General features: G+C 40.6%; 1 protein-coding gene across 4 annotated transcripts in view; it reads left to right on the plus strand.

Moving 5' to 3' along the window:
* SWN (SET domain-containing protein) overlaps positions 1-12174 on the plus strand; it is a 51523-nt gene extending 39349 nt beyond the window's left edge. For 3 of the 4 annotated variants that reach the window (XM_089153511.1, XM_089153512.1, XM_089153513.1), the window contains 8 exons: positions 7076-7229; positions 8553-8773; positions 9442-9573; positions 10142-10232; positions 10323-10370; positions 10451-10579; positions 11438-11515; positions 11584-12174. In XM_089153511.1, the coding sequence (XP_089009637.1) occupies positions 7076-7229; positions 8553-8773; positions 9442-9573; positions 10142-10232; positions 10323-10370; positions 10451-10579; positions 11438-11515; positions 11584-11775 (1045 nt within the window). In that variant the 3' untranslated portion in view covers positions 11776-12174. Of the gene's footprint in view, positions 1-7075; positions 7230-8552; positions 8774-9441; positions 9574-10141; positions 10233-10322; positions 10371-10450; positions 10584-11437; positions 11516-11583 lie in introns of all 4 variants that reach the window. The other variant, XR_016173085.1, reaches the window with a different exon arrangement.
* The last annotated feature ends 2378 nt before the right edge of the window (positions 12175-14552 follow it).

Raw genomic sequence — 14552 nt, forward strand, 5'->3', positions numbered from 1 at the left:
AAGGTTGAAAAGGAGAAGCATGACCCTAGGTAACAACAAGAAGTTTGTTCTTTGGTGTGCCAAGACAAGGGGATAGGGGAGCAACTGGAACTTAGAAGAGACTTCATAATAGATGACTTTTCAAATTGAGTCCAAGGATCAAGAGTTGGAAATCTATTCCTATTTTTTGGGTGATGAATGGCAGCACCAAAAGCCATCTTACCAACTGTATCTCAAAAAGGAGATATGGTGAAAGATCTTAAGATCTAGACCCAGACTTGAGCAAAACCCATAAGATCTCCAAGAGGGAGGATTAATAGACAACAAGGATTTTTCTCTTGAGGGAGCTGGGGAAGGGACTGGACAGAAAGAGGTGATTACATCTACCGTATCATTCCAATAGAGGGTGCATTTGGGCTAACATGGATGTGACGGTGGATGAGGAATGCCCAAGTGGGAAGGTAAAGGTTGAGGGATCTCTAGAGGGTGAAAGAGTGGTGGGGCTGTGACCTTTCAACCAAACTAAGGGGTCCAAGGAACAATGTAGCCTAGGATACAAGTGAAGAGAAGATGCTAGAGGGGGAGGGCCAAATGGTTCTATTATGGGGGTGGGAGTGGGGGGCACAAAAGGAGGTGCACATCTATCTGAGAGTTAAGGGGGAGGGGATCAAAAGCCATTGGCAATGAAGGTGGAGAGGGTGGCCGAGTTGGGGATGTGGGATTCAAACAATGCAAGGGCCAAAGTCATTGTAAAGTATTCCTAGTGGATGCGAAGGATTGAACCAAAAGGAGTTAGAGCAGCCATTCGAGACAATGATGGACATTGCTAAAAGGACAAGGAGCCTAAGCTGTCGTCAATTCCTCTAGACCCAGGAAGGATTGGATGGGTAGAGAATGGTCTAAATGAAGTTAGATTTTAGGAGGTGGTAGTAGACCAAGTTTACCTGTGTGGAATCTTGTTTGGTAGAAATTTCCTAGATAAGTTTCACTGGGTAGTGGTATTGCGATCATGAATGCAATGAATACTAATGCCCACTTCAGTTTTAGGTTGGTAGATCATTGACCAGCTGGTAGAGGAAATGGTAAGATTCCTAGCCTTTCCAAATGATGGCATAGAAAAGGTCCTCCATGGCTCTGATGATGGCCTTTGGAATAGGGAAGATGCCATACTAGTAATGGGAGGAGGAATAGAGGACCGATTTGATTAAGACAACCCTACCAATGGGAGATAGAAACTTGCCCTTCCAAAGTTGGAGCTTCTTGCGAATGTTGATTAGTATAGGGAATAAGGATATAATGGTGGTTAGCCTCCCAGGGATGAGGAGGAGGCCTCAGGTTGACAACAAGAAGGGAGCCAAGTGAGAAGCCCCTGAGCTAGAGGGAGGCTTTAACAAAGTCCAAGACACCAGCCGTGAAGATGTTGGAATTCTCTAAGTTAATACGCAAACCAGAAAGAGATTTGAAGGAGAGGGAGGAGAGAATGGAGGATATGGAAGAATTAGAAGCTTTAGAGATGATCATGAGATCATCAGCAAAAGTAAGGTGGGTTAGGTTGAGGGATCTACATTTTGGGATAGGAGACATGAAGAATTGGTTAATGGATTGGATGATCGTGAAGAGGACTTCCAAAGAGAGGGAGAAGAGGTAAGAAGAGGTGACAACCTTGGCAGATGTCAACATGGGAGGAAAATAAGCCAATAAGGGAACCATTAGTAATTATCAAGAAATATGGGGAAGAAATACAAATCCAGTGAACGAAAGTGGAAGGGAAACCCATTTGGGGAAGCACATCGCTAATCCCATCGAAGGGAATTGAAAGCTTTGTGGATGCCCACCTTCAGAAGAGCAAAATAGGCGCAAGAATGAACAAGGCATTGAACAATCCCTGCACATCGGAGAATGTTGTTAGAGATGCTCCCACCCAAGAAGAATGCCAATTGATTCTAGATAACTAGGTGAGGGATGACCCACTTGAGGCAGTTGGCGAGGATTTTCACAATGAAATTGTAGAGGAAGTTTTGGAGGGAGATGGGCCTAAAGTCAAAGAGGGAGGAGGCCCTAGGCTTTGGGGATGAGGTAGAGAAAGATTTGTCTGATTGAGGAGAGTTGAAAAGGGTTGAAGAAGTTGTGGTTAACCCAAAGAAGGTTCTCTTAGATGAGGTCCTAGATGGCCTTGATGAAGCCAATGCTTAAACCATCAAAACCGTGAGCACTATTCGGTTTGTAGGAATTGATGGCTTCAAGAATCTTAGAGGGGGGAAGGGTTGGCTTTGAGAGAGTCTAGGAGGAATGGGTGGATAAATTTTTTAATAGGTTGGGGGGAGTGGGGTTTTGTAAGGGAGGAAGCAGCAGCAAGGAGAGAGGAGAAGAGACCACTTCTCATTTGATGCTAAGGGCATCAGTGATCCAAGAACATTATTGCGAAGGGGTAACAAAAGTGGTTCGACTTATGGCAAGCTTTGAGGGAGCAATGGAAGTGTTGAAAGGTTGGTTTGGACGTAAGATTTTTTTGTGAAAGAAATCTTCTCCTAGGAGGAGAGAGAGTAGAAGTTAGTACAATGGAATTTCATTCCAAGGCCAAGTAATGGTTGAGGGGGTTGGTTTGGAGAAGAGATTGAACTATGGTGAGATTTATCGACGAGGAAACTTGAGAGTAGATGTTGCCAAAGGTACAACATGTACGAATTCCAAACTTGAGGGCTAACTTGGTGTTGTGAAACTTCTTGGCAAAAGCGACCGGGGGAAGGGTTGGACAACGGACTGATTTATCCCACGCATCTTGGAATATGGTGAGGAAGGAGTGGAGAACCACCTGTTCAAGTATTTAAATGTTTTTTAGCCAAAATAAGAGTGGCTTGAATGTGAAGGTGGCAAGGGGAGTGATCAAAAAGGCTAGAAGGAAAGAGGCATGGGATGAGTGATAGAGAGAACCAAGAGTTAGTTAGGAGAAATTGGTCAAGCTGGGTAGCTAAGAAGATCATTATTGATCCTATGCTTCTAGATAAGGAAGTAGTCTAACCACTGCAGGTTGATTGTGCCTATATCCTTAATGCAAGAATTAAAGGCATTGTAGCAATGGGATCAAGCAAGCAGCCTCCAATTTTCTCATGGCTGAAGCAGACGGCATTGAGGTCACCCCCCGGACCCCAAGCATGGCCATCAACCTAAGTTTTATGGAGATTAAGTCCACCCATAAAGAAAGCCAATCAATGGTGCGGTTGAGGCCATATATAATTGAAATGAAGAAGTGGAAGAAGAAGGGAGGGATAAACGAAGATGCAAAATTTTGTATGAAGAGGAGATTTGGATTTTGGAGCGGTTTTGGAGATCCAAATGCAGCCATTGGTAGAGTAGTCGTAGACTCGTAGTTGGGAGGAAAAGACCAAGCTACGATCCAATTGGCATTGTCTCATAGAGACATGGTCTCAAGGAGGGCAGATAAGGAAACCTTGATAAATCTAATGATGGATCTACATCTGCTTGTTTGTTTAGGGGGTTCAAACCCTTAACATTTCATATTAAGGCTTCAAACATGACTGGAGGTGGGTGGGGTGTTCAATATCAAAATCAAGAGTCATGCTTCTAACAAGCATAGGTATAGCCATGTAAGGGGATGTGAGTGGGGGTCAACAGGGTTGACTTCCAAGGACATGAGCCAACCACAATTCATGACTAAGGGGGATGTGGTTTCAAGCATACTAGCATCTACGGCGGAACCTGAACAGGGGGGAGCAAGTGGGGGAGGGGGAAGGGATGATCAAGGGACGGGAAGGGGGCAGCATGAGGCAGGCGAGTTGGTGAAAGGGGTGGGAAGATTACATAGTTGGGTTGATTTGGTTTAGGGATGAGGTGGTGGGTTGGCTTAGTTCATGGAGAGGATTGGATAAAAGACTAGGAGGGGAGGGTTAACTTTGTCCATAGGTCAAGCCACTTCGGTTCAATGGGTTACTATAGTTAAAGGGTGTTAGTAGTGGGTGATGCCCAAGGTATGAGGGTGCAGGCTGAGGTAAAGGAGCTTAGGTTGAAAGGGTTGACGGGTGGTTATTGGTGGACCCTAGAGATGTGGAGCAAAGGATAGTCGTAATCGATGATGAGAGGGGTAAAAGGGATGGCAAGGGTTGTCTTAGTGTTTAGATGAAAAGGGGAAGGAGGTTTTATAGGTGGTGTTGCAAGGTTAGATGAAAAGAGAAACAATGGGCAGGAGCTAGGGAAGGGTTTAGGGATAGAAGAAGCATGAACTAGGAAAGAGGCTTCATAGAGAAAGGTAGAGGTGTTGGGATCTGGGAAGCTGCATCGCTACTTTCCTGGCTCTGCAAGGAGCAAGCAACTTCAATGTCAATGCTCAACCTAGAGACAGAGGGAAAGAGCTTTGCCCAAGGAAATCCCATAGTAGTGGATTCCATAGGAGCTTCCATCGCCAAATGACAAGAAAGTCTAACAACAGCAGAGGAGGTGGCAATCGTCGTTTTCTCGATTAACCATGGGGCACCTCTGGAAGGAGGGGATCCCAATGGTGGTTGACCTTGCCAGTGGTGGTGACGTCTTGTAGTTCTTTTCCAGCCACTACTTGGGTCACGGCTATCATTCAAGTGAATAGTTGAGGCATGGGGGTAAGGTATCGAGTTAACCCAGAGGTTGACGGCGGCATCCGTAGGGCCTTCATTGGAGGTGGTGTAGGCATCAGGCAGAGGCTGGATGGTTAGGAAAAATATGCAGTAGCAAGAACAGTGGCCGAAGACCGGGCATCTGTTGTAATAAGGGGGTTCCAGTCGTCGGTGATCAGCTACTTGAGGATGACTCCATTGTCATCAACAATTGAAACAAGAGTTGGCAAGGGCTTTGTTTCAGAATTTTCAATGCAAATACAGGCAAAGGACTGATGATCCATCTCTGTGGTTCTTGTGCCTGAGCGAAGGGTTGCCAAGAACTGGGCCAATCCTGCTCAGGCATTTGGAGTTCTAAAGTTCTAATGGATAACCAGGGAGGTTGATCCACAACAGAAGGCTGCTGAGGTTAACCTTGTGGAGGACGTAACTTTTTCCCATTGTTGGAGGAAAGATGGGAGTGGTTCCTACAAGCTAAGGGAGCGTTGAAGGACCTTTTGTTATTGGAGATGGAGGAGAATTTGAAAATGAAAATCTCATTCTCCTTCATGAAGCCTTTTGTTGCCAACGACTAGCAATTGCTTAGAGAGGGTGCTCTGACCACGTTGTAGGAGGCTAGGGTGCTAGGAGTTGTCCAGCTACAGCGTGTTGCCAGAGAAGGATGCCTGGTTGAACAGCTAAGGCTGGGCTGTGGGTGAGCAGGGAGGAGCAAGCAGGGGTGTGGGGAATGTAGGAATGACTGAAACTTTGAGGTTTTGGTGGGGTCAGATGTGGTGAAGAGGGCAGACCAAGGAATGGGTTTAGGAGAGGAGGTGGGGCTCGGGGGGTGTTACTGGCCAGAGTTGGATGAGGGGGAGACGGAGGAGCAGGAGGGTTGGTCATTAGCCGGTAGCAGCTAATCAGCCACTGGAATCAGGTCAATTCATCCATCTATTCTTCAGTCACTGGGTTGATCTTCTTTTTCAGGGTTTTTTGTGTCCTACCATAAGTTTGATTGCTCCCTACCCTTCCTACCTATATCAAAATTTTCTTCCGTTTTACTGGTTTAGGAACATTTTTGGGACTTACTGCATGTTTGTACGTGAAACTGTGAAAGGTGGACTGGCTCTGGGTGCTCTGCTGGGACCAGGCCGAGGTCAGTGGTAGAAACCTTTCTTATTTGTTCAGAAATGGGCCATCATCCCATGAGTAAAAGCTGTTGAAATGGCTATCAGAAAAACTAACTCGATTTGAAATGTAAAGCAAAAGAACGGATTTAGAGAGCATACCAAAAAGAAAGCAGGCCAATTTTCCCAACACCACCAAAGGTGCCATTTTAGGGTTCACAAACCCCTGTTTCTTCATGGTCCAGAATATCTCCCATTTATTTTTAGTCTTGTATCGTGTCTCAGATTGGTATATTGGGGTAAGTATTGACCAGAACAGACCAAATATGGCAAATTTTCCTTGTTCTTTTTAGAAAAAGAAAAGGAGTCTTCTTTTACTCTTTACAATTGTTTGTATGCGTGTATCGGTCTTGGTTGATACCAATCAGATCCAGAAAAAATTAGACTATTCCAATCCAGGATTAGGAACCTTGAGCATCAAAATCCAAGGGCCTGCAGTGGTTAGTGGTCATTATCTCTTATTACTCTGATGAATATACATTGATTATTTGTGTGTTAATATGATTTTTTTTTTAAACAAAAATCATGAAATTCAAATCGAGAGTGAGAGATGATTAGAAGAACATGATGAGAAAGCTGCACACAAAAACAGATTATTGGGGCGAGTTTTGGAAGTTTGCTTTTAACTTTATTCTTAGTTGTCATGAGTAATGACCGTGTCTGGGGAATGAAGTAAATCTTTCAAGATGGAAATAGTGGATGTAAAACAAATTCAAAAGCTACTTTTCTAGTAATTTGCTTCTTATCTAGTAGATCTAACAATTACCCTAATAAAATAACAATGGGCGCTTTGATCGACTTAGCACTTATGCAACCCTCCACCTCATTGACAACTACAATCTCATACAAAAAAAATAGGAGGATTACCTTCCTATAATCCAGCTTCCGTTTTTGTCTTCCAATACTTTTTTGTCTAAGCATATAACCTGATGTAGCAAAGCTACATTTTTCACAATATTTTGCAGCATTTTATATATTAACAGCATAAAGGGTTCTAAAAGATGAATGTTTGCAGAACTCATAAGGCCATAAAAAAAGGTTACAAGTTTAAGCTGTAAATTGTTCAATCCGCAACTAAATTTTGCTGAATGTGTGTAAATATAAGTCTAGATTAGTTCTGTAGTTTCATATTCAAGCCATATCTTTTAATTCTCGAATGTAATTCATTTGTGATTAGTAGTTCAACTGGGAAGCATAGATACATTTCTGTTGATTAAATGTGTTTGCTTCATGGAGTATAATTAAACTGGGTTGCTTTTCTAAACATATCTTCTAAATATCTGGTACATGTTTATATGCTCACGGTATGTTTTTTTTCCCTTGCAGTTGCCTTATAGCTAGAAACCTACTACCTGGCTTAAAGACCTGTATGGAGGTATACATGTACATGTCCCATGATGGCGCTGCAATAGCACATGGATCTAATGATCAGCCAAATGCATGCCTAGAAGACAATGGGAAAGCTGATACAGAATATACGGTTTGCATCAAATCTTTTCTGTCTTTTTGCTTGTTCCACTACGTGGAAAAAAGAGTTTGCCTATTATCTAATGCTAGGGACTTGGAATCACAAGCCAATAATTGATGTCCAAACAAATACTTGGCGGAGTTATGCAACTCAGTTAATAACTCTCTAACTATGCACTTTATCATATAGCGCGTGAGCTATTTATGCACCTGTGGTGTACATCCTTGTTTCTTTCGATAAACTTTATCTGCATTAGTATAACAGCTCCTGAAACAAGAGTTCTTAAGAAGCTAAAGTCAATATGAAGCGAAAAATGGAAATTGTGTGGATGCATATATGCGTGGCATAACCATTTAATAGGAAAACAATACTACCTATTGGCAAAATGCATGCCCACTTACCAAGGATCATGATCCCTCACCCCCTCTCTTTAATGTTTTATGTAGTAACTAGTAAGCTAAGTTACCTTACTTGACCATGTCTTTCTCTGTGCAAGGGAAAAATTAAACTTGTCCTAATATTCATCGATGTCATTTGGCATTTGTACATCGACTAGGGAGATTATTCCGTCTATGTTAAAATTTTATAGAATAGATATTTTTTCTACCCAATCTTCCCTAATGGATAGAGCTTAATTTGTGAGGCTCACTGATGTGAAGCCTGATTTGACATTAGGTCGGTGTGCATTTGTCAACACAGGATGTGGAATCTCAAATATCAATCTGACACTGAAATACAGCCCACAGATTTGGCGCATATTATTAATAATGTTCCTCCCCCACACCCCTGCCCCTTCTCTTTTTCTGTATTTCCTGATAAGAGAAGCAAGCCTTGTTGAAATAGGGCCTAGAAAAGGTGAAAGGTTTCATAAAGCTTACAAGATAAGGCTTGAACAGTAATTTGCCAACCATTTGCCAGTGTAAGTAGTAATTCTCCAGCCTCAGGTCTTCAAGTGCTGCTTCCTACTATTTATGGTAGTCCTTTTCTTGGTTGCTTGACACTATCTGTTATCTAGGTTCCTTGCCCCCTCCAATTGCTTCCTTTTAATAAATCAACATAAATTGCATTCTCCCAAAAAACCAAAAACCAGAAAGAAAAAAAAAAGAAGACTGTTGATATGTTACTGACAGATAATAAAAAAAAAGTAGGACTGTTGATATGTTACTGCCACATTTTTCCAATAATTAAGGGTGTTGCTAAGCAATCACTATGTGTGGGATATGTGGGCAGTTTGTAATATTTGTCTTTCTCCATGATATTTATTGAGACTTTTATCCCAGCAACCAACATAGGGCTGCTTTGTTTGGGTGCTTTTCTAAATCACATTTTTATTAGGATCAAGAGTTGCCAACAAGATCGAGAATATTCCGTCGAAGGGGAAGGGCAAGGAAGCTAAAATATACTTGGAAATCTGTAGGTCATCCATCAAGTCGCAAAAGAATTGCAGATGGGAAACATCAGTCCTGTAAGCAGTATACACCATGTGCCTGCCAGCTTTTGTGTGGAAAGCAGTGCTCATGTCTGCAAAATGGAACTTGCTGTGAGAAGTACTGTGGGTATGTTAAGCTTTTCTTTACATCTCACCATGAAATGGTAGCTTGAGAAGGTATATATTTCTATAACAGGATTTTTCATTTTGACATAGCGTAAATGGTTTTTATGCAATGTTGTCCTTAGAGAAGTAGTATCAAGAGAACTAAACTCAGAGAGGTTGTGATATTTTCATGTTAATATTGGTCGAAGTTGATGTGGGTGAGAAGTTACATATTCACAATTTATTGTCTTTTATGTTTATTGGTAATGCAGTAACGAGTCTAACAATATCCAATCTCACTTCATCTATCCTTTTCTAAATCTACATTAAGCAGCTTCAGACCACGGGAATATCTTTTCTAGTTTGAAATCTGCCCTATGAACTTAATTTCCTTTTTTCTACTCATACATTTACAAGAGGTCTCCACATGCGTTGTCCTGGTCCGGATTTTAAAACCTTTGTTTCTAAAGCTTCTATCTGTACATCATATGAAGACTACATCATCCCTCCCCCCCCCCCCCCCCCCCTTCCCCCCAAAAAAAATATAATAATAATAATAAAAATAAAGAACTCCTTTGGCCCCATCTTACATATGCCTAGTCTAGTAATCTATAAACAATGAAAGTTATAAGCCCTGAAGAGTGACCTATAACGTGTATCTAGTCAGGTCACCATGTTCTGAATTTTCAGGTGTTCAAAGAGCTGCAAAAATCGGTTCCGGGGATGCCACTGTGCCAAAAGTCAGTGCCGAAGTCGTCAGTGCCCATGCTTTGCAGCTGGCCGGGAATGTGACCCTGATGTATGTAGGAATTGCTGGGTTAGGTAATGACTTTGTATTTCAATTATATTTTATATTTATGTCATTCTATGGATCTGGTGTCCCCCATGCCCCAACACCCCCCGCCCCCACCATAAAGAAAACTTGATTGTTTGATTCTGCCTTTCTCAAAGATTAACAATCAAATGATTTATACACGTTGGTCAGTTTTCTTATAGATATATAGATAATCATTTGAATTATCACTCTGACAATTTGCTGTATAGTTCAGTTTTCCTGTGAAACCATAGGAAATAACGCTTGCCTGGTATACAACGCTTCCACCACTGAGGGGTCAAGGGAGGGTAAATTTCCCAAGGTTTAAGCCTGCTTGTGTGAAGTGCCTGTTTTTAGACTGAACCCACAAATACTTGGTCCATTTGAAACCCTTTTGGCTTAATTTTCTCTAGTAAAATTTCTCACCCTAAGATTTTGATTACCTTACCACATTTAAACAGGCAAGGAATTTGCAGTTACAACTTTTGTATAAATGTCCAAATGAAATAGCATGATTTGAATCTAAGGGAGCTCTTCCATGTGAGTTTCATTTACAGTTTTCAACACCTTTTGCAGCTGTGGGGATGGCTCCTTAGGTGAGCCAGCCGGACGAGGAGATGGATATCAATGTGGAAACATGAGGCTCCTTCTAAAGCAACAGCAAAGAGTGAGTAGTTTTTCCCTTATTACTGTTTAAGCTATAGAAACCTATTTGATTGCAATAATGGAATTTTCAACTACCATCTCAAAATTTCAGATCCTTTTGGGGAGGTCTGATGTTGCTGGATGGGGAGCATTCATAAAGGTGTGAAGACAAGATTCTTCTTCTTTTTCTCCATGTTTTCTTGTTAATTATTCTCAGAATAATATTTTCTATGATTCCAGAACCCTGTTAACAAAAATGATTATCTCGGAGAATATACTGGGGAGCTGATCTCCCACCGTGAGGCAGATAAGCGTGGGAAGATTTATGACCGTGCAAATTCATCGTTTCTTTTTGACTTGAATGATCAGGCAGGTGATATTGGGTTAAACCTCCCTAACCCCCCCCCCCCCAAAAAAAAAAAAAAGGAAAAGAAAAGAACCTCTCCTTTTTCGATAAACTACAATTTCTTTAGCCTTATATTTTATATTATATTTTGGGATAATGGTTTTCTATCACATGTTTGTAATGCAACTCTGGAATAAGGCTGTACTGACCTGTTTTCTGCCTCATGGAAAGCTGATGTGTCAGATCCACATACTTACAGCTCCCCTGCCAAAGGCCCCATGCCACCTTGTTTTGAGGATTTACTTTACATATTTAGACACAAAATGCTCAGAATTAAAATAAATGGGGATATAATCCTTTCCTGTTATCATTTACAAAGCCTCTGGGCATAAATTGCATCACCTTCATAGAACTTTCCATCAACTCTTTTCATCCCTGATAAGACAAGCTTGATAGCAAATGAACATGCATTCCGTTGTAGTATCATATAGACTACAGTTGCTTCTCCATCGCCCTGTTTTGGATACCCCAAGGATCAGGTTCATTGTTGTTACTTAAGTTTAGCTTCCACTTTTCAGCCGACTAGCTAAAGGCTGTTCTCTTGCAGAAGATTTTTTTTAGTTAAATTATAAATGTTCTTAGTATTGAACTGAGCTGTCAACAAGTGGTTCTAAATCTTTTTTCTTTTTTGATTTCTATATCATTCTTCATTCTTAATAGGCTCTCTCATTGTGTTCGTTTCCGTTCTTCTTATTGTAGTGGTAGTCATCATAGTTTCAGTTCTGTTAGTTTAATGAAGTATAATACATTTCTCCACTTTCCTCTGAGTTTCAATTTCTAGAAGAGTTCTGTATATGAGATCTGTGAGTGGTTCTTTGCAGTCTGTTCTTGATGCTTATCGTAAGGGCGACAAGCTGAAATTTGCAAACCACTCATCAAACCCTAACTGTTATGCAAAGGTATGTCTGGTCTATGGATGTGGTGCAAAAGTTAGTTATCTTCTTTGAGTCACTATTGGCTTGTACAGGTAATGCTGGTAGCTGGGGATCATCGAGTAGGAATTTTTGCCAAGGAGCATATTGAAGCCAGTGAGGAGCTCTTCTATGATTACCGTTACGGACCTGATCATGCCCCAGCTTGGGCACGGAAGCCAGAGGGTTCCAAAAGAGAGGATTCATTAGTATCACATGGAAGGGCAAAGAAACACCAATCTCATTGATGGCTGCTAGGATTGTCAGTGGGTCAAATTTTTCTGATCATACTTCCATCAGATCAGTGATGATCACATCCTTAATGGTAAGCATTATCATATTCGATCTGAATCAAATTCACTTAGTTTGTCAGCCTTACAAAATCTTGTCTTTTCATTTATCAATCAAAAAAGGAGGGTAAAGAAAGATCTCTCCATGTTTATATTTCATCTAGTATCATGTATAGGATCCAATAAGAGATTTGTAGTTAAATATATCAAAATTAGATTCTTTCTGTCATTATCGAAAGGGAATTCATAGTGCCCAATACTACACTTCTTTAGAAGTTCAGGGTTTTCACAGATACACAGAAGTCCCAACTCTCTGTGTCAGTTAGTTACAAGGCAATTAAATGATATGCAGTTCCTAGTCCCAAAAGAAAAAGGTGGGGGGGGGGGGGGGCTTGGAATGAAAATATACAAAAGATATGTGGTCAAGGGAAGTGACTGAATCAATGAATTAAACCTGACAAGACAGTGTCATCCCTTACAAGCCCCAAGAGAGGGACTGTGGACATGCAAGAAATGTCTGTATTCTGGTTGGGTTTTCAAATTCATCTGCTACTTGGGGACACTTGCTCCTGTTTACTACTAGATTCATTGTAATTATGTTTTTATCTTTCCCTCTCTTTCTTTTGTGGTTGACCTTTCCACTTCGTAGAATTACCAGGCATAGTATAATCCTGTAGACATGACAAGTTTAAGTGGCAAACACCAACACCTCATAAGTAAGGGGTCAAGAGTTCACATCTCCTTGGAATTGGAATTCTCTCCTATATATGAGTTATTCCATTCCCTATATATACAAGCTACAGTTAAAAAAGAATGAAAAAGAAAGAAAGACAGATAGGGGAAAAAAACCCGCGCACACTGCCGAGTGAGGAACTGGGTTGACTATGGGGAAGTTCAACAGTACTTCCCGAACCCTTTCTAACTGTAGATGTCAGAGTTATGCAACTCTAATTAGCCAATGAAATCAATCTATTATGAACTTAAAGAAACCAAGTCATTGTAGCAATATTTGAAGTTAGCTAAGATTCTTTTTTTTTTTTTTTTTTGAGCGGAAGGGGAATTTGCTGGGGATGACTTCAGAAATTCAATGTTTGTTATCTATACAAATATCATTATAGAGAGTATAGTTCTTCTAGTATATCTTATGTCCATCTTAGGCCTCTAGGCAATGGCATGCACTGCAGCATTGGCATTCCTAGAAAATACATTTCGAGTCTTTGACAGAGATAGTGTATTTGATGTGGCTGGTTTAAACGTAATGATCTTTTTGTTAATTTGATTCAACAATAAGATGACTGATACGGTGATACCACAGTTCTAAGCTTGTATTGAACCTGCTCGAATTGCTTGAGCTCGATATGTTAGGATCTTAACACTAGATTTTTCCATGTATTTATGTTAAGTTGAGTGATTCGATAAAATTCTTAGAATTAAAGATTCTAATAAAGAATATACCTCCACCCTCAAAAAAATCAAAAAAATCAAAAACACAAAAGGATTCTAGTAGAGGGAGATATTCATGACATTTTTCAGCATCACTTTGAAAAGATTTTGAAGGAAGGTCACACAGCTATCAATGAAGCTCTAATAGATATCGATTTGATTAAATATTTTTGGGAATTTAAGGGAGCAAAGGAGTATAGATCCTTTCGATGACCTATGTTGTGTTGAAGGGATATCTATATGATGCGATCGATTGCGTAAGGCCCGTGGTAGCAACAGAACCGGGGAAAGTATAAAGTATACAGAAAAAACAGTTCTTTTCTATATAGTTTTATTTTAGTATTAGATAGTGATCCCGGCTCGGTGAGTCCTTTCTTTTGTGATGAACTATTGGCATCAGTCCTACATTTTGTCTCTGTGGACCGAGGAGAAAGGGGGGTCGCAGTGACCAGCAGGAAGAGGTTGTTTTGGGGGGGAACCAAAAGGAAATTCCATTTCCAGTCCCCAGACTGTAAAAAAAAAACTAAAATTAGTCCTTTTTCCTTTCTTTTTCATTGGATCTCTACGGTATGATCGTTACTTAGATCTATGCCAAGGTTTCAAATGGAAAGGAAAGATAATCTTTACCTGAATACCTTATGTTAACCAATTTTTCGAAAATTCTCTCTTCTGATAATTGCACACCATTATGAGTGCATTTAACATGAATTTCCCTATTCCACGCTTTAAGTCTTCGTACCACTTGGGCATTCGAAATAAAAAAATACGAACGACATTTTTAGCTATTATCAACGAAGGCAATAGAAGATATTTCCTAAGAATCGAATGGATTATTAATATGCAACCCCTTATTGGTTGGGTAAATAGCAGGTTATCGCAGACTTTAACTATTCTCTCATTTACTTCTTTTTTCTCTATCAAGTCCCCCGTTTTTCCTTTTCTTTTTTCTCTTTAGAATTCAAAGGTTTGAGCATAAGTCCAAATTTGGATGGGATCAAGAAGATTGTATTCTCCTTTGCTCCCTTAAATTCTACAAAAAATATTGGAATTTTGTTGGGGAAATATCCTTGATTTGGTGACTAACTCTTTTGGTTTTCGGTAATCTTCTTCCTAAAATAAGACTTTAGTTTGTCCCTGGGCTGTAACCTGGCCCCTGCAGTCTCCATAGTGGGTCAGTTTGACGCCACTGCTGCTTCCATGCGCTGTAATCTGGACTGGTGGCGCTCTTTTACCCTTTCCATATCACGCCAGATCATCCTGATCATATCCTCTGTTGATGGTTCATTCATGAC

Source organism: Hakea prostrata, chromosome 4 (genome assembly GCF_041222555.1).
Source record: "Hakea prostrata isolate BN-2017 chromosome 4, UWA_Hpros_2, whole genome shotgun sequence".
Lineage (NCBI taxonomy): Eukaryota > Viridiplantae > Streptophyta > Magnoliopsida > Proteales > Proteaceae > Hakea > Hakea prostrata.